We start from the raw sequence: 20,592 nt of genomic DNA on the forward strand, positions 1-20,592 counted from the left end.
AAGCAGAGTATACAAAATCCATGCTGTATTCAAAGAGCGTTCAATGAATGTAATAAATGTGTCCCTCTGCTGAAAGCTGGGATAGCTTTCCATCATAGTGCTGTTCTGCAATGTTTATAGAGTTTCTAGAGAGAGCAAGCATGTGCCCCTCCAAGTCATAGGGAGCCCAGCATTGTTGAAGAGTTCATGTTAACCTGCATTTCCCTTGTGAATGCACATTCTGAACACACTCTAGTGTGGACAGACTGGTGAAGACTTTCTGGAAACGATGCATGCACAAATAAAGGCATCAGATTCCTGAATTACAACTTTCTTCTGATGTGCTACAGAGAGATTCATTTATCACCAAAAGAACACTTGTGGAATATTTTTACTTCAAAACCTGTCCCCATCAAGATCAAACATTTTGATGTGCAAAAAACCATAAAATTTTAACTAAAAATAAAAATTTTGCATTTTGCAATTGTACTTATGTGGAATAAATCATTCTGTGAAACTAGTTAGTTCAAATATCCTTCCCTAGACTGGAAGAAAACATACTAATAGCATAAAGCACACTTGATTGGTACCATGAATATAGTGTCTCCTACCATATGATCACATTATACACCAGTGTCTTACCTGCTTTTCAGGCTTTTTATCTCACTGTCATTTTCACTTTCTTCGTGTTCATCATGACTTTCTTTTGGTGTCTCTTCATCTTCTTCCTTCAGATCCTGAAGTTCTTTGGTTTTCTTCAAGCCCTCCTGGTAGCTTTAACACAAATAATTTTTCTTAGTCTGTAAGCACATTCCTATGTAATGAGAAGCTGGCTTTATATTTTGCTACATGGAATAAAACAAAAATAACTCTGTTTCTGCAGAACTGGAACAGGACAAAAGATTAGCTATGAATATACCACATAGCCATCCTTATCTAATAGATTATTATATTAGCTCTGTTAGCAAATTTATCTTGGAAAAGGAAAAAACCATTATAATCCTCTGCTGAGTAGAACTTCTGTTTATTGTAAAGAAGTTGCTGTGTATTTCTGATTATTGTTTTTCTTAATCATTTTGGGGGCCTTAGTGGTGCGGCCAGTCCCTTTTCAGTGGTGAATGGAGACAGGACAAGGGGAAACGGACATAAACTGCAGCACAGGAAGTTCCGCACAAATGTGCGCAAGAACTTCTTTACAGTGAGGTGACGGAGCACTGGAACAGGCTGCCCAGGGAGGTGGTGGAGTCTCCTTCTCTGGAGACATTCAAGACTCGCCTGGACGCCTACGTGTGCTACCTGGTGTAGGGAACCTGCTTTGGCAGGGGGGTTGGACTCGATGATCTCTGGAGGTCCCTTCCAACCCCTACAGTTCTGTGATTCTGTGAACACTTGCTAGATACTCTAATTTGGAAAATAGATGCAAATTCTGGAAAATAGACACAAATCTAGACTGAAGGTATATGACCTGTTGGAGTTGGATCACAAGCAAAATTTAATGTCATGTTAATCAGTTCCATGAAACCTTTCAGAATATGAATTTTAGAAGGTTGTTCTGGAATGTCCCATCATGAAGGTGAATGCTATCAACAAATGAACATCCATCCAACTCAGAATCTCTGAAAACAACTGGTTCTCTCAGACAGGCTAACATAAATAAAAGATGAAAGTAAGCAACCGCAATGAAGACAAAAGTCATGTTAACTCACATCGTTTCCCATACTGCTTCAGCTGGGACAGTCTTCTTGAAGTCGTATCAATAACATCACTCATTTTGCATTTAGAATTACACTACAAAAATACATCTGGTGACACATATTTACAATTTAATTCTCATTAAATATTCCCACCCTTTGTTATATGCTTCCTCTTCTATCTTGGCTTTAGTTTCAGGATTGATCTCTTCCAGCCCACTCTGTGTCACTGCAGAAGTAGAGGTTTCACAGTCAGGCTCTCCATTTGTCTTTCCACTGCCAAGACAAAAGAGAAAATGAAAGCAAAACCAAGACTGCTGAAATCTTTATATTTGGAGTACACCACCGAGTAAGAAAACAATCAGTATGTGTGACTCCTGATCCATTAATGATTATTACAAACCAATCTTTGAAGGAAAAACTGCAATTTTTCACTTAAATGTATGTTGGAGAAATGTTTTGCAAAAGAAGTACATACTTGGCAAAATTTTAGTTTCAAAAACTTAAAAATAGTAATGACAATGTTTATTTCCTTATTTAAATAAAAATCGTATTTGTTTCATGGCCTGCCTATGGCATTCATTTTTCCTTTTTTTTAAAAAAAAAAATTCCTCTTTTGGCTTTCTAAAAATTGTCTTCAAAATTTTCTCTGCTACATCAGAGGAAAAAATAGAAATAATTCCAAACATTAATTTAATAAAGTATTCTTTTTATATGCCTCTTAGGTACTTTACTTACTTCATAGTAAACTGAAATTCATACTCACCTTACACACAAGTAAAAAAAATGTATAAACACGTACGTACCTTCTGTCAATAAATTTTTTCCTAATTAAGAACTGTGTTTAGCCTAAAGATAGGCTATTGAATATTGCTCTTTTTCTGCAGTGCTCATCTGCCCTCATTTCTTTATGTCTGGGTCAAAAAGTTTATGTGATCCAGATAGGAGTGAGCAAATTTAGCAAAGATGAGGTTTAATAAGCTCAGCAGCAGATCCCATTCCAATTCCTGGAATCTAACTATCTGACTATCTGAATTAATGTTGACTGATGTCATCTGAGAGCAACGGATTTTCATATTATCATTTTCAATTCTTCATATTGACACAATCCTTATTTTCATTTGGGCTTAAAGCTTCTTTATTTAAGAAATTCTGTACAGTTTCAAAAGATGGTCCAAATCTTGCAGAGTTCTGTTGAATTGTGAGAACTAGTGGCAATGCTTATTGCCATAGTTCACAGCTTTGTTTTCCTAATTATTGCAGAGTTTCAGTCTTGATTAAGTACAGAGATAAAGGTAAATATGTAAGATAAAGTCTGTCCCATTTCTGCACTAATCAAAAATATGTGAAAGCAATCATTCTGTTCTGACTTGTGCTATAAATAGTGATATAAATAGTTTCAAACTTGTATTCTATATGAAACTTAAAACATTCTCTCCAACTTTAATTCAAATAAGTATTTAAGATATTTTACTGTGATATTGTGAATAGTTTAAACCAAAGTAGTAACAATTATTATAACAAATCGACGTTTTGTAAGTTTTACTTCTGAAATATCTGCAAGCAGCTTCTTTATAATATGTAACATTTCTTGAAAGAAACAAATATTTGAAAATGAGCCTGACTTTTTTAATTTGTGCTCTCTATGATGATGATGGATATGAACATATCATACTGTGTATGTGTATATACACGTATCTCGATATATAAGCACGAATCTATGAGTACACGTGTTCTCAAATGCAATGAGAGCTGTACTTGTAATGGTAACAGTTTACAAATACTTTGTACAATGGATTTCATGTGCCTTCCGTTCTCATCCCAGAGGCACTTTTTCATATAATCCACCTATGCATTCTATTATACACTGGTTTTAAATTTCAAGAAATTGCATGAAACTCAGTAATGTGTCTAAATAAATTTGAAATGGAAGAACTTAGAAGTTTCTTCTAGAAACCTACAGATGTACATGCTTTCCAGCACTGAAACTCTCTGCCTTCCTTGTTCACGTAACTACTGTTTTGATGCCAAAGTGAAACTCTTTAAACCCATGGAACGACAAATATAACTATGTGATGATAGTACATCTGCACTAACGGTAGTAACAGAGTCAAAAGGGCACATATTTTAATGAAAAAAATCTCCTTGCAATTTATAGGTTCTATAAAAATGTTGATGTTGAGGTATTGGCCTGAAAAACAATCCCCTCTTTCATATTTCTATTCCCATTTTGTTTTAAAATACAAACTTGTCAGGCCACAAGGCTGTTAAAAACAAAATCTAAACCCGAGTGCTTTACTTTATCTGAATGTTCAGTTCACTTTGTACTAAAAACAAAACAAAACACTCAATTTGCCATTGTTTTGACATATACAGAATTTTAGTTATCTAGCATTATGATAAATTACACTTTTTAATTTCATATATTTTTAATACAAATTTTGAAACCTACATGACCCTGAATATCATGGCATTTCTTATCAGCCTGCAACACACAAACAAGGCCAGAGCAGAACACAAAATTCTGTTACTAGAACAGTGAAGTTTAAGACTACACATACCAAATGTTGCTCATGGCCAATCCAAAGTACAGCATGAATGCATTGCAGTAAATATAAAAAAAATCCAATTGCATTACACGTAATACTCTTAGTTTTGCTGAGTTCCAAACGTAGGAGTACTCAAATCTTCTGATGCATTTTGTATTTATTGAATTGCAGTGGCTGTTGGACTGTAGCAAGCAAAACTTAGTTCTCAGATACTGCTTGTAAATTCTTTGGACATGAAAAAAGCCAAAATAATGGTGATAGAGTAAAATACAGTTAACAGGTCTTGAATCAGTTCGGGTCAATATTGTGTCACTATTTCAATACCTTGTGCACTGCTATATTTTCTGTCACAAAAATTGAAATTGTGTATCAGCAACATTTTCATTTCATACTATTCAATACATTCAATAGGTAGTGAATTATCTACAGAAAACTCACTTCTCTAAAACAGCTGGCAGAACAGGATTAGATGTTAGACTGCTCTTTCCATTGCTAGGTGATTCAGACTGTAAGTTGAAAAACAACAATAAATGCTACATCCATGAATAAATTTCAAATAGATCTTCAGTAAAACAACATCAATATGCTACTTAAGGTTCCTTCTCTCATCCACTAGCACAATATCCTCATCAAAGAGCCCACAAGTTAATCGTTTCAACCACAATAAAGAATGGATTTAAAAACGAATAATATCAAACCTCTGCAATGCTTCCCCACTCCAGATAGAATCCAGTCTAATTCTTCATCTATTGATCACTAAACAATAAAATAACCCTTCAACCCAACAGGATTGTTTTTGTCCATCCTTTTGTGAAGATGGGGCCAATTTTAACCAATGGAAAGGCTTACATATTTAATAACCATGGCTTGGTCTATGCAAAAGTATTTTAAACAAAAAATTTTGTGTTTAATTTGTGAGTTTTGCTTACCAGAGATGGCATTGAAGGTATAGGTGAAGCTGTTGGTGACTGACCAGGAATGTTTAAGGAGTTAAATTTAGGAACAACAGCAACGCTGACTCGCCTCCGAGGCATATTCTATGGTAAAGAACATTTTATCTATCATACAATAAAATAGGCTGAAGAAAAGTTTTGCAAGTTAATAGGTGACAAAAATGTAAGTTAATGCCAGCATCGAGCCCCTGTGGGAAGGGAAAGTTGGCAGCAAAATTATGCTGCTGTTAGGCTGTGGTCTTCCCCAAAACTTCATATCATACTGTCTGGTATGGCAAGTGCTTGGAGAAGAATGAGGCTTTGTACAGGGCTGCTGCTCATTTTCCTCTCCACTCTTAAAGTTCAACGGGTGAAGTGACCAAAGAGGTATGTTCTGAATTGGTGTCTTCAATTCTAATTAGAGGCTATGATCTTTGGTTAAGCCAGCTATGTAACGATACCGGGAAAAGTACCAGCGTCACAATTACTAGAAAATAATGAAGTTAAATATGATACTCTTTCCTTGTTATGTACACATTATGATAGATTGTATCCACTATTATATATTTATTTCTTATAAAATTATGTATTTTTACAGAAACAATAATATCCATTTCCTTCACAATAGAACAGCCTCCTTCCTCACACTCGAGTTGTTAGCATCTATCTAGCATTATGTGGCATTGCTTACATTTCCCAAAGCCCATTGAAACAATAAACATGCTAGCATTAGACACGACATAACTCAAGTACACTTAAGATAATTCAAGCTTTTGCTGTCATGAGTTAAGAAGACAAATAGCCTACCATATGATAGACAATTACTGAAATCTATGCATCCCAAGGAGTAAGAAACCCAACCAAGTCCTATCCTATAGCATCTACCAGCTTAATCTTAGTACATACCCATACTTTTCCAAGATTCTGCTCTAGATAACTTTACAGAAAAGGAGTTAAACATAAGTTTACTGAACATATGCATGGGATCAGCTACTCCATGATCCTGGTTCTAGACAGGACCAATTATATCTATTAATTAATGACAGAGGTCCACATAATGTGCTCCTGAAAAACTTTACTGGAGAGTGAAGTCTTCTTACTCAGCACTCAGAAGTGATAGGAATAAACAAAACCTAAAGAACCTAAAGAAAAAAATATGAATAGAAATACTAGACTCAATAATGCCTTTCATCACCAGATTTCAGAACAGCCAAACCGGTACTTAAGTCCCTCAAATTACTGGTTAAGTTAGGAGGATTTAAATAAACTTGAACTCCAGCACTCTTGGAAATACTAAGCAATTTTAGAAAAATGTGTAAAACAATGTTAAGGTACATAATGATCTGAGATAATCTCCCTGTATCAATGCTTTGTCAAAGCCATACAAGATATTTTGATGGTAACTGAGAACTATTTCAAATTACTATTTGCATCTATCTTCTGAACACAATTGTAATTCTTAAGACAATGAAAATGGTATGTTGCAGGATTCCCTCATTAAATGGAAAGCTTTGATCCAAAGTTCAGCATCCTCACCAAGAACTAAAGTAAAGCATAGGACCTATGTCACTACCTGCAGCAGAGGTAGATGGCCTGGAATATTAGTATTTGTAAATAAATAGTTCTCTTTACGCTTCACAGCAAGCATTATTGTTATCGCATAGAAGCATAAAGTCATTCCTAACCAGGCATCTAAAATTATAAAGCATGGATACGTTTGCACTAGATGACACAAACAATATTGAGAATTTACTGTTACCATATTAGAATACAGACTATTAAATTTGAATGTACATAGACATTGCAAAAATACCTTTCCAACAGTAAGAGACATGGATCTAGATGAACGAGGTACTCCATCTTCTGCTTAAAAACAGTACATAAGGAACAGTCTTAGAATATATAAGAATCTTCAGTTGTGAATATAAATGACATTAATATAGCCCTTGTCAGCATTTTAAACTCAGACATACTGTATTTGCACAATGTCTCTTATGACTGCTTATTTATCTGTCACATAGTTCTGGCCTTATATACATCTGTGGCAGAAATATGAAATGACAAAAAACAACGCACACATAAAAAACCCCATTACTATTCATACTGAGGTCATAAAAAAGCCCACTAATTACCTCTTTATACAAGTTTTTTTAAAGGAAAATACTCGTATTCAAGTTTCTGCCTCTAAAGCTAAGAATGAAAAAGTGGCAAAAATAATTTTTTAAGTAATTAGGTTTTGCTACCAACTGTCATTTCAGAAGCAGATGCGTTAGAACTCTGCAAGCTATGCATATATGTAAGATTTCAGTACAAATCTTATTGGATCTAATCAGAATTCAGTGAGTGACAGTGAATTGAAAGTACTGTGCTATAACATTAAGTATGGTTTATTCGCAATAATTTAGGTGTTATAGCTATATATTTGAAGTCTATTTCTGTAGAATAGGTTTCCTGATATTTCACCTCTTATCATTAATATCACTAGATACCTCTCTGTACAAAGGAAAGACAAACACTAGAGGATTTTTGTTTGTTTTTTTTACCAGATGCACCATAGTTTCTGCTAGAATTCTGATTAGCAAGTTTCTTAAACTCCATTAGTTCAGCATGATCTTTTTCATATGTTCTTTTCAGATTTTCCACATACTGCATCATTACTTCCGTTGCCTTTGACATACGCTTCTCCTAAGGAAGAAAGAAGAGAGGATTACTTGACTTGCATCTACATTTCTCAGACTTATTATTTGCTTCTATGTGCATGTTCCCTGTCAGTTGTTCATTAAAAATATTGATATCTTGAAGATTAAGAATTCCTGAATCAATTAGAACCAAATATGAATGCATTAATATACCCAAAGAAATAATAATACCCAAAGAAAATCATCATTATTTTGTCATATTATGTCAATTTATACATTGTCTTTGTGCCTACATTATATAAGTAATTATAATCAATAATTATATATAATTATATATAATTAGGTAACCAACACTATTGGTTATGTGTCATTTGTGCATTTATTTTCAAATTCTCCAAGCCCTTGGTCACTGGCCTCAGCCTAGTTACTTCATTTGACAAAGGTAACAGTCTTGAGCCCGAAAATGTACTGCTGTATTCTCATTTACACTTGCTGTTTTAAGTTTTGAGTTGACTGTTTTCACCTATTGCCAAGGGCAGGTTACCAATCTGGATGAGCTTTTTTGACTGAATTTTGTTTTTTTTTATCCATGCTGCCCTAATTTTAAATGTTTCTTGTGATGCAGTTATAGTTCTAAATAATACATACACCCATTTTACAGATGTTACATAACTTCATAGATAATTCTGTTTGAATTTTGTTTCAGTCTAAAAGGGACATCTTCTTTGACACTGTAATAAATGTTTTTAATCTCTCAAAATGGTAAAATTCAAAGAGATAATAATCTACAGCTATGGTTGGTAAAAACACAAAACAAAACAAACTAGCAACTAAAAATCAAAACAACAACCAAGGAATAAACATCTGCAGCCAGGATATATTTGCTAGACACCAGGATGCTAGACACCATACACCTGGGCAGCCTGGTCTAAGTATTAAAGTATTAGATTGGTGGCCCTGCCTGTGGTGGGGGGTGGGGGGGAGAGTTATAGCTTCATGATCCTCGAGGTCCCTTCCAACCCGGGCCATTCTGTGATTCTGTGATGCTCTTACCTGACGTACGGCTCCAACCATTTCAGCACGACTAGACAGCCTAGCAGCTAAACGCCGCAGAACTGCAATGTCCTCCAGTAGTTTCTGGTAAGCTTCTCTGTGCTCGTAGTGATGCCATAAGTGAGCTGAAGACTGAAGAGAAAATATATAAGCCTTACTATTATGTCTTCCAACTTTTAGTTTGGATCAGTTAACCTGAGTAACAGAACTGGTATAAGACACATCCAGGCAGAAGTGCACACTGTTGAATTCATCACAGAGGAACAGCACTCAACAAGCAAGTAAGTGCTGCTACTCTGACACAGAATGGTGCTTTACTGCATACTGTAGGCACGCTTTTCAAGAGGCTAATAAGGGCTGAGCACATTTGTAACTCTTTTTCCTTTGAAATCAGTTGTGATTCACAACTTTCTACCTACTTCACAAACTTTACAAATACCAAGGTTATTTTACATATAACTTACAAATGATTCCTGAAACAAGTGACATATTTACTTGCTTGGCACAAGGTGTTAAGAAGGCAATTTACGTTCTATCAGTTCCAAGATATTTCAGTCATTTTGAAAATTAATCTGACACTAAGGTCTTAAGAATTCCAAAAGTAAGAGATAATAGAGAGCAATATTGCATGTAATTCAAATGACAGTTGCATATTTTTAATCATTTTTCATCTATCACTACAAAGCTTTCTGCTCTTGATTAATACCATCACTTTGATGGATCAGATTTAATACTGAGAGTATATTGTTTGCTTGGGACTAGTATTAGAAGCAAGAGCAAATTTAGATCTTTCATTAACCAGAGCCTTAGTGAACATTTCTTCACCGAATCAGCTTTCTATTTGCAAAAAGGACTGATACAAGAAAATCTGACATAATGTAGTTCAGATTTACAGCAGACTGTGATGTTGACTGATTCCTATATTCTTAAAGTGTATTTTCAGTATGCTCCAGTCTTAGCATTGAAATTGTCTTAAATAATTAATGAGTATCACTGTTCACATAATCCTCTCTCTGATCAGTTACTCTGTGCCCTTCTTCACATGCTTTCCCTCATACTACTGCAAGATTAAGTCAGCACATTGAAATGATTTGTATGAAAGGAGTAATGTCTTCTTCTCCTTCTTTTTCTCTCCTCCCTTCAAAGAAGGGAGTGGTGGACAATAACTTTTTTATTAGAAACTGTTGAGAAATCACATTTGTACTGCAAACCTTTGTTGTGGTAGCACAGCTAAGAGAATTTGGAGCAACAACTCCAATGACAATCATTTTCAAACTTACTTTATCACTGTAGCCACTGTGTTAACAAATTGCAGCCTAAATTTGACTACAAGACCCAAGAGAATGGAAAGGAACGTGTTTGGGAAAAATGTGCTCAGATTACAGATTTTTAAGTGTTCCTTGCCAAATGTAACTTAATTATTTTAACAAATCTGAAGTTCACGTAAATTAGCTTTCACTTAAAGGTGGGTTTTTGAAGAAGACAGAAATTAGTAAAGTTGAATAAAAGAATTGTAAACACTGGTCAAATTCATTAAGCAGTGTAATGAGCCTTTTCTAAAGAAATGAAGATAGTTTGCCACTTAGAGTGGGAACAGCTCTAATATGATACAGCAGAAGCTGTCCCATCATTTAATTGCTGTTTAGTTTATTCCATTTCATCAAAAAAAATGTCTATCACATGAAAATGACAGTTGCTATTTTGTTGTAAAAGCTTGTAAAAGACAGGCTGCAGCTTGTAAATTGAATGAAGGAGGGAAACCTTTCTCATTGGATAAGCACTCCAGTTCCTCGATCACCTTGGTAGACTTCTGAGATGATTGAGAGAATGAAGCACCACTCCTACGAGGAGAGAGAACTGGGACTGGTCGGGCTGGAGAAAAGGATGCTGGGGGAAATCTGATCAATGTGTATAAATACCTGAAGATGGGGTGCAAAGAAGATGGAGCCAGGTTATGGGCCATGGTGCCCAGTGCCAGGACAAACTGGAACACAAAAAGTTCCATCAAAAAACATCTGGAAACCCTTCAGTGTGGACATAATAGAGCACTGGCATAGGTTTCTCGGAGGCATTGTTTCCCTGCTTGGAGATGAGTAAAAGCTGCTTGGATACGGTCATGAGCAACTCACTCTGCATGTCCACGCTCAAGCAGGTGGTTAGACCAGAGGTCTTTGCTAACCTTAACAAATCTGATTCTGTGAAAGCTGATTGCAGCTGTCCAATACTGGCAACATGGTTATTGGTGTCTAATTAGGGATAATTTAGCATGTTGAATGTAACAAACTAGATGTTTGCAGCTGAAAATCCCCTTTTACACTAATTGGAAATAAATAGTAGGTATATAAATATTATAACTAATAGAGCCCTGAGATTTTACAGGTTGTTTCTGCTTGCTATTTAAACAGAGGCAAGATCTGCAAAATATTCTCAACACTTTTTCCCCAGCAGCAACCTGTATGTGCAGACTTGAAATTCCACATAAAAAGATGTAAATATCACAACTTTTGTTAATTGCATCCTTTCTCACAAAAATAAGAGAATTTTATGTTTTCTTAGCTATTTCTCAGAACTGTACCAACACTTTCTTGCAAGGTGCTATTTCGGTTACAAGCATGGTATCTATGCACCTCTTCCTTTTCTTTTTTTCTTTCTTTCTTTTTTTTTTTTTTTTTGCACAAAACTGTGCATAGCACATAAATTAACACATCTCAGATAAACTTGTCATTTCAGTTAGAAAATCCAAAGAAAGCTGGTGAGAAGAACTGAAAACTACTGCTGACAAAATAAAATGAAGGGCGGCTAGAATGAAAGTGTTTAGGTCTGTAACCTTTTCCTAAGATCACATGTATTCCTTACGTAACCCTCGCTGTTTTCTTATCCATGCAGTCTTTTATCATCTGCAGTTCACTGATCTTTTATGTTACAAACTTTTGAACTCAAGCTTCAGATCATTTCAGTATCTCACTTAACCAGATACTGCAAATTTACTGCTAAAGAAGGTCACGTCCAGGAGAGCATGAATCAGTGCTCAAACTGCAGTTTTACATGCTCTTAACTTTGTCACTGGCTTATTCTAAGAACTGAACCTCAGGTTCATAGCATTTATAATTGAAAATTGCTAGAAGTAGGGCTTCATTCTCTACATGTTTTCAGCAACAGTAGTCCACTCTGGCAGGAAATGCTCTCTCTTCAGCAGGGAGTTACACAATGAGCTCAAGCAGTAGAAAATGATGTTTTGGGATACAATTCAGGATAAGTATAAGGAAGCACAGATGTACATTTCAAACATGTGTGCACTTGCATCTGTACAAGTGTCATTCAGGGAAATATTTATTGCTGTTTTCTTACCGTAATGGCTGTTTTAAAGTTTTCCAGTTCCTTCTCAGCATTCTGTTCAGTAAGATTTCTCTCTCTCTCTGCTTGGTTAATTCTTGATTCCAAGGTATAACTATCATTTCTAAAGGCCAAGGAAAGTTGTACAAATACATTCTGTTTGGATTTAAAAGAAGGCGATTTTAAATCAGTGCCACTGTAATGCAATTTGCAGTAACAACTTATGAATACAGTATAAATTTAACAAACTTCAGTACTTAAAATATTAAAATATTAAATATATGAAATATATTAAAATATAAAATATTGACATAGAAAATTGACATAGAAGATATCATTTAGAAATTGTTTAAAATATCAGTTCTCATTACTTCCTCTAAAAATGCGAGTGTTTTCATGAATGTTTCTCTGGGAGATCAATAGAGCAGAGACACAATGACGGAAGTAGCCTAACAGAAGCATTAGAAGCACAATGAATCTGTTTTTTAACTGGACTTCCTCCAAGGGTCCCTAAGGTTTTTAAACAGACAGTCTGTGCAGAGGAAATCCAGGGATGAGCTCACCATGAGCATTGTTTTACCTAAGGGATAAACATCTACCACCAAAAGCAAAAGATCAAGTGCTTAACATTCTTCCAAACCTTGCTTTTAAAAGTTGTCGCTCAGAATTGAGGCACACAGAATAAAAGGCACAAATAAATCAGGGGCATATTTAAGATGATAATTAATTTAAATATAGAATGAATTTATTAAGGCATAAAATGCACTTTGCATAACTGAAAAATGTTACATGAATTCAGAATATTTTTCCTTAATCAAGAATTAGAACTTGTGTTATTCAGAAGCTTGCATGAACATAGAGCAACGTTCCCTTTGCTGTCTAAATTTATCAGTTTAAGGACACGCTTACCTCAACTTCTTTTTCAGTAAGTGGAGGGGAGCTAGAAATAAAAGTAAAACAATTCAGATTTTTCGTTTTGTCTCTTAAAAACAAATATATTGAAATATTTAATTGGAAATAACAAAGAATGTATTTCCCTTAAATATCTTACGATTCCTTTTGTTCAAACCAGTATTATTTATTTGTTTGCTTGTTTTTTTAATAACAACAGCACGAGTATCACTTGAGTATTAACAGAAATAAATCAAAGTTTCTAGCAATTGCAAATATTGTTACAAATATCTGCACTACGCTGTGATAAATAGCCAGCCAGAAAATACCCTCTTAGAGTTGCAGGTCAACAAATACACTGCACTTGTGATTATTATCATTACGTATTTTACTTGTGTTATCAGCTTAAACCTTGTGATGATACTAATCACAGATGGATGGCATCTGTGATACCTTGGGGCATCATCCACTCTTCTCTTACACTAAAAACTCTGAGCTCAACTAATTCATCATCACCATGGTCAAGACAGCCACCCACTGTCACCTCTCCCACAAAGCCTTCCCTACTCTCAGACAGATCAAGGACAGCACCTTTCTTATACGGCTCACTCAGTAAGTTATTTTCAACATGATTTAGCAATTTTCCAGATTTGTTATGGCAGTATGATATTCCCAATTATGTCTCAGAATTTGACTCCATAAGGACAAAAGTAACACATCCTGAGATTTTTTCTAATTGCCTATAGAATAGCTTACGCCATTGTCTTGGGTGAGTGGTGTGTAGTAGACACCCACAACATCTGCACTGCTATCTATCTCTTTAATCCTCACCCAGAGGCTCTCTGCTCCAATGACAAAGGCTGTACAGGTTAATATTTCCCTCATGCACAGCACAGCACCTCCACCTTTGTTGCCCTGACAGTCCCTTCTGAACAGCCAATACCCTTCCATCCCAACACTCCAAATATAGGACTCATTCCACCAAGTCTCAGTAGTACCAGTGATACCATAGCTCCAAGAAAGGACCAAAGCTTCCAGTCCATCCCCACTTGATCCTCATGCTGCATGTGCTGATATGTAAAAATTTCAGATATGCCCCTGAACCTGCAATACTCCTTGGAGTGGCACTGATGCTACCACTAGCCTTGCCACTCTCACACAGTACCTACCGTACCATCCCTTGGTTTAACATGAGAGTTCCTAATGGCATTCCACTCCCATACTAATCCTACTTTAAAGCTTTTTCAAACAGTTTTGCCAAGAAATGTTTTCATAAGTGAGTCCCGTCATACTCAGCAGACTTCTTGCTTCTAAGATAAAGAAGGAAAAAAACCCTCGAGCCATAGAAGATGTTAAGCAATCTGCTGATAACTGCCCACCTGCACATCTCAAGGTCACGGAACCTGTACGTTCAACTATGTTTGCAGAATAACAATATTCATTTCACAGAAAAATCATCACTTGCAGAAAAGCTGCAGAATTTTGCCATGTCCAGATTTTTCCACTAAAAAACATCTGGCTTGAAGAGATACTAACACTTCCAACATGATTTCATATCCACAGCAGCAATCACAAAAAACAGGAGTAGACAGATTAGTAGCTGTTCTGTATGAAAGCATGCTTGTAGTATGTAAGTTAAGTTTTAGACTTTTTATGTAGTACTTAGAAACCATTTTGAGAATTGATCACTCAAAGTTGGTGCGCTCCCCAAACTATTCAGAAAATCTGTGTTGCATGTTTTAAGATGCAGCAGATTCTCTACATGTATGAATCCACCAAACCCAGAAAGGGAGTTCACTGAAAATTGTTAGTACACCTTGACCTAGGTGATTTCTTGCTACTTTCAATAAGCTTTTACCTTCCTGGAAGAGATTTGTGCACACGTAGCTTTCGCAGCAATATGTCAGGAATACCAGGCATGACATCAGAGCTATTCTTTGCCTCTTCCTCTTCAGTGGGGGAGGGGAGAGGTGAAGGACCTAGAGACATTTTCAGACAAAAACCTTTTAGATGTTATTTGAGAAGCCATGCATTAATAATCAAGTCAGCATCTCACAGTCAAATAGAACTTTTTAAACCTAACCATGACTTTTTTTTTAAAGTTAACGAGGATTCTACTCCACCTCTACTCATTAAAAAAAGCAAGGTAATAAAAAAAATTCTAAGCCTATTAATGCAGAACAATGCTTCTTGGATTACATACAGTGATGCATCATTCATCTCCTGTCTTCTTTTTGAGCAGGTGCAACAAGGGTAACCACTACAAATGTCATTCTTAACAGAGAGAAATTGAAGTAATTGGTACTCTAACAGTCTCTAATGCACTGAAAAATTCTTCTTGTATTTTTTCTACAATTCAAATAGAATCCAAATTCATTACCATAACATCTGACATTTCACATGTGGGCTTTTTCAGTGTAGCTCCCTCATGTCTTGAATATTTTAGCTTATGTTTCATAATAGTACTATCAGTACATGATAGTACTGTCATTTTCTAGGCTTTAAATGCCACCTGACAGAATGATTACTCCTATACTTAACTACTACACTACACAACACATACTACTACACTACTGCAGATTTTGTTCATTTTTATGATGAATCTTCATTACAGCATGTACCATTCACACTGAATTTTCACTGAAACAGGTCGTGAAAGATGCAAATTTTCACTTTCATGAGGACTAAGATATCTTAGGTATCTTAGGTTCAAATGCTATTTTTTAAAAGTTTTGTTACTTAATTTTAATTTTATTTAATTTTGTGTACAATAATTTACTGTCTCCTCTTACTTTGACAAAATTTAAAGAAAGACTCTCCTGTAGGAAAGCCAGGTTCCCCAGTTTTAACCTGAGACCTTTGCATAGCCTTCCTGTTCATTTAGCATAACAGTTTCTTAGACTTTCAGAGCATTGTGCAAAAGCTCAGATTTTTTTAATTGAGGAAAACACAGATGTGAAAGCTAAATTCTTTTTAGCTACATTTTAGTTCTGTGCAATTCTTTTATATTTAAAAATCTCATTATTTAAGAACCATTGCATATGATGTCAAAACAGCCCAACACTGAAAGGTCTCCAACCTAATATATTCCACTTTTCTAAACAATCTATAGACACAACATCCTTTCTAGGACAATCACAATAACTTGGCATCAATTACAAGATTTGTTGGAGCCAATATACTTGATTCACAACAGTAATACTGAAGTAGCTGGCTACTTCCTATTATTAAAGCAGAATTACAACTCTAGCTAAAAAGAACAAAGTGGCTCTTACGACAATGTAAGGAAGTAAGTCTATCTAACAAATGAGCTAAGGATTTGTCCTCTCGATTGCTTTATCCATTCAGGAGAAAAAGTTTGATTGACACCCTTAATGTGCTGGCTATCATTTAGATGTGTAATAGACTTTAAAATACTAGTGATACTTTTGAGATGTTAGTTAGCAAGCTGGATCAAACAAAAATGCTCCCTCTTTGAAAGATAACAGCAGAACACGGGAAAATGGTTTGAAGGAAGGAAGATTTAGGTTGGATGTCAGGGGGAAGTTCTTTGCTATGAGAGTGGTGAGGTGCTGGAACAGACTGCCCGGAGAGGTTGTGGATGTCCCATCCCTGAAGGTACTCAGGCCAGGTTGGATGGGGCCCTGGGAAGCCTGGTCTGGTATGAAATGTGGAGGTTGGTGGTCCTGCCTGTGGCGGGGGGAGATTGGAGATTCATGATCCTTGAGGTTCCTTCCAACCCTGGCCATTCTGTGATTCTGATTCTGTGATCAAATAATGGGTAAATTTTCATAATGTTTTCCCCAAAAGTTTCAGATCTCTCTAAGTGTTTAAAAACCTGGCAAAATATCACCTATTTTACACTTTCAGACAAAGTGCACAAAACAATTTCTGGGAAATAGTAACAGAGAGATAGGAATAATACTACCATGTATAGGAATCCAAAAATACAATCATAATGTACAGGTAGAGGACAGTAAGTGTCTTTTAATCTTGCTTCATTCAGATTGAAGACTGTTTCCAGAGATAACATGAAATGTAGTATCTCAGTCATTCCCAAGTAACAGAAGCTTTAAGGTCATATGAAACAAAAGTAAGGTCCCAGAGCGTACAAAGAATAGCACCTTTCACCTTGTATCCTTCTATTCCTGCTTCCCAGAAGTGTACCATACAGGGCAAGGGCTACGCTACTTGTCTCTCAATCATCATTTACTGCACTCCTCCATTACTACTCCATTGGAATTACTTTTGTAATTGAAGAACAAGAAACATTTTGGTTTTGATTTTCTTTTTTAATTAATTATATAAATCAGTGTATGACAAACACACACCCGTTCACACTTTTATGATACTGCACCTTTTTCCTGTTCAGCTGCTTCACTAAGTTCAGGAAGTTTAAGTCCAACTAAGTTTTGATTTCTCATCAAAATATGCTCCTGTTAAGAAAAACAATAACATTTCCAAGTAACTTAATTAAAAATCTCAATGTAAAGAGCTCTGACACGTGAACACTAAAAATATAATATTCACTTTATTTAATAAAGGTAACGGAGATATTTATATGAAGTTATTTGTATTTGAAGTTTATTGGCATTGCATATTTCAAATTTCATGCATGCAGTATTTAGCAAAATTACTGGTCACGTGAATAGATTTGCAACTTGTTCCCCTCCTGCTCTAGTTGAAAAAAGGAGTTTTAATAAGTGAGAGTGAAAAAAGCAGTGCTGGATATAGCCATAGTACTAAGCAAGTATCCCCAAATGAAATGAGAAAATCCAGAATATGAGATACATAAAATTGACACTTTATTCAGTAGTATTTGCTTACATCAAAGCTTCATTGCTACTGTATTCTGCCACTATTCCCTGCAGGTACAAAGAAAGTGCACTTAAGGACTAAGCTTCATCAATATTTTTTCTCTTTCTACTATCACCTCATTTCCTACTTTCATATTCTCAAATATATTTAAAATTCACAAACATCTGCTTTCATTTATAAGAAGATAATTCTCATTAGAGTCAGAGCTCAAATCCCTCATAACTGGACTTACATTTCATGTTCTGTTAATTTTTTTATTCTAACTACTAATTGTGTTTAACAGCCAGTAAGATACTCAAAATCATATGGCTCAAGTGTCTCTATAGCAAACATTCTAATACATATGTAGTAAGAATATATGTGTTATATAAACAGGAAAAGATGAATAACCAAGCTGACATTCCCAAGCAATACAATGACCAAAGTGCAGAATTTGAGGCCTTCCTCACCATTATTATGATGTTCTTAAGGAACTGTGACATTTAAAGGGGAGGAAGGGAAAAGTCCTGCTTTGTTTACAACATGTGTGTACTTGGTCAGTGTACATCGGTGGTTTATTTTTTCATGTCACTTCTTTTTCAGTAAAATGGCTAATTCTTAATGCAACATAACCATACCAAAACAACTTCCTGTCACCTGAGATATTTTAAATATAATATTATTGCAAAGTTCAGTATTCCTGAGTGATACGACTACTGCCCTTTAAAGGGAGACTGCCAAGAGGCAAACAGGATTCAAAAAACACCCAACTGAACAAAGTAGAAGTGATTTTTGAAACCAAAGAACACTTTACAAATACTTTGAGTTGCAAGAGGTTTTAAGCCCGTAAACAAAACTATAGTATCCATTTCTAAACTTAAGTTAAAGCTTTCAGTTTATACACAGGTCTCCTTTCGTACAGAAATCAGCCTGTTTGCATTTTTTAAGTCTGGTTCTGAGGAAAACTCTGAAGGAACAGAGAAAGCACAGTGAAGTGAAAGAAAGGAAGTGAAAGAGCCTAAGCAACCCTTTTAAAGGGAATGTTATTATATCCTCAGGAAGGAAAGATTCTTCAGAACTAAAATTCTTCTTAGAAACCAGAGGAGATCATTTTACTTGTAAGTGTGTTTTACAAACGACATGATCATTAATCAACTGCTTCCTGTTTATAGTTCATGTAAACTATGCAAAAAAGAGCAACTGTGATTTATACTCACCTTTTTGTCATAATGAAAACAATTAGTTTCCTTGACAATCATATTATAATTATTTCTGAGGGCAGAAACATACACGTGCAAGAGCACATGTGCATATGGAAGAGATAACAGTACAGTTGATGCATATTGTGAATGAACTAGGAAACAAAGTAATTCCACGGCATGTAGTTATGGGTTACAATTTACAGAAGTTGCAAAGGAAAAATATCACTGATTTTGCTAAAAATGCATTAGGTTAGTGTACATTTCTTAAAATGATAAAAATAAGGCTAAGCGAGTTGAAAGTTCAGTAAGATACAAAAATAAGTTTACAGCAGGATAAAATCAGGACTCACCTCTCTGAGTTTTGTCAATTTCTGCATCCGAACAGGTTGAACTTGGATTTGGAGGTCTTTGAATGCTTTTATTTGATTGCTGGATTTATTACCAACAAAGCTTTTATCTTCCTCAGATGGTAACTTCACAGGTACTTTATCTTTCTGTCCAGGCTCTAAACTATCCCATGATACAGCTCGTAGAAGAGGAGGACGCAGCCCACACAGTTTAAATTCTGGTTTAAAAGAAACTTTATGGTCCCTCATTTCTGGAACAGGACTTTTTAGCTTTGAGTCTATATTTCCTATTCCTGGCCCTGGTAGATGGGTTCTTAAAGGAACATCATTTTCTTTTGCTTTCTTCAGGAAGGATTTTCCGAGTTCATTTTCAGAGACGTTCAAGCAAGTGTTAAGAGACATTCTGCCACCATCACTACCTGAAGGGGAGCACTTAGGTAAAGTATTTACATGCGTACGTGGATCAAAGTTTTCTTTTTGTTCAGAGAGTTTTTCTTTGGGGTTTTCAAAACCAGCAGAACGAGGAACCAGCCTTCCCTGAGAAATCTTTCTTTGATCATTCAGCCTGCGATCCATTAAGCCTTTGCAAACATTCTAAAGGTAGAGGGACACAAATAAAAATGTGATTTTCTTTTTCCCTGTATAGGGTCATTTTCCTTCACATTGATGTTTGCTTTTGAACATGTGCTGTTAACAGCTGAATAATTTTTAACTGCACTTGAAAAAAAATGAGTTGGGAATCTCTTCTCTGAATCTTTAAGATAATATCCTCCTCATTCCAAAAATCCTCATATAATCAGGATTCTCATCATCTTAATATAAGTTGATCATCTAACATAAGGTTTGCCTGAGTATCTGCCTCTAATCCCAGATCTTATAGTATTTTTAGATTTCTTGACTTGATTGTTTTCTCTTTTTGTTTGTTCTTCATCTCCCAAGAGAAAAAATTTAGGCTTGCACATAAATATAAAGAACATACTGTAACTTCTCCCTATGTTTGTCAGATCTCCATGTTCCTATCTACTTCCATTTCTAGTAGTGTGTTTAATTCTATATAATACTGCCAAAAAATCACATTAAAATGTAGTTGATTACTCTGTTCACCAACCTATACCTTATCTTTCTTCTATTCTATTGTTACTTGAGATAAATAATTCGCATCATTTTAGTGTGTGCACA

At 35.4% G+C, this 20,592-nt stretch overlaps 1 protein-coding gene across 13 annotated transcripts in view; it reads right to left on the bottom strand.

Moving 5' to 3' along the window:
* The window catches only part of IRAG1 (inositol 1,4,5-triphosphate receptor associated 1), a 65,795-nt gene that overhangs the window by 3,227 nt on the left and 41,976 nt on the right, over window positions 1-20,592 (bottom strand). For 11 of the 13 annotated variants that reach the window (XM_042881863.1, XM_042881861.1, XM_042881870.1 and 8 more), the window contains 12 exons: window positions 19,417-20,007; window positions 17,425-17,503; window positions 14,926-15,046; window positions 13,086-13,116; window positions 12,192-12,332; window positions 8,844-8,975; window positions 7,695-7,836; window positions 6,965-7,017; window positions 5,149-5,256; window positions 4,658-4,725; window positions 1,827-1,946; window positions 622-753 (listed from right to left, as the gene is read on the bottom strand). In XM_042881863.1, coding sequence (XP_042737797.1) covers window positions 622-753; window positions 1,827-1,946; window positions 4,658-4,725; window positions 5,149-5,256; window positions 6,965-7,017; window positions 7,695-7,836; window positions 8,844-8,975; window positions 12,192-12,332; window positions 13,086-13,116; window positions 14,926-15,046; window positions 17,425-17,503; window positions 19,417-20,007 — 1,718 coding nt within the window. The remainder of the gene's footprint in view (window positions 1-621; window positions 754-1,826; window positions 1,947-4,657; window positions 4,726-5,148; window positions 5,257-6,964; window positions 7,018-7,694; window positions 7,837-8,843; window positions 8,976-12,191; window positions 12,333-13,085; window positions 13,117-14,925; window positions 15,047-17,424; window positions 17,504-19,416; window positions 20,008-20,592) is intronic. The other 2 variants (XM_042881871.1, XM_042881873.1) reach the window with 2 other exon arrangements.

The sequence above is a fragment of the Lagopus leucura genome, unplaced genomic scaffold (genome assembly GCF_019238085.1).
Source record: "Lagopus leucura isolate 7727_CA_CO unplaced genomic scaffold, USGS_WTPT01 Super-Scaffold_100033, whole genome shotgun sequence".
Lineage (NCBI taxonomy): Eukaryota > Metazoa > Chordata > Aves > Galliformes > Phasianidae > Lagopus > Lagopus leucura.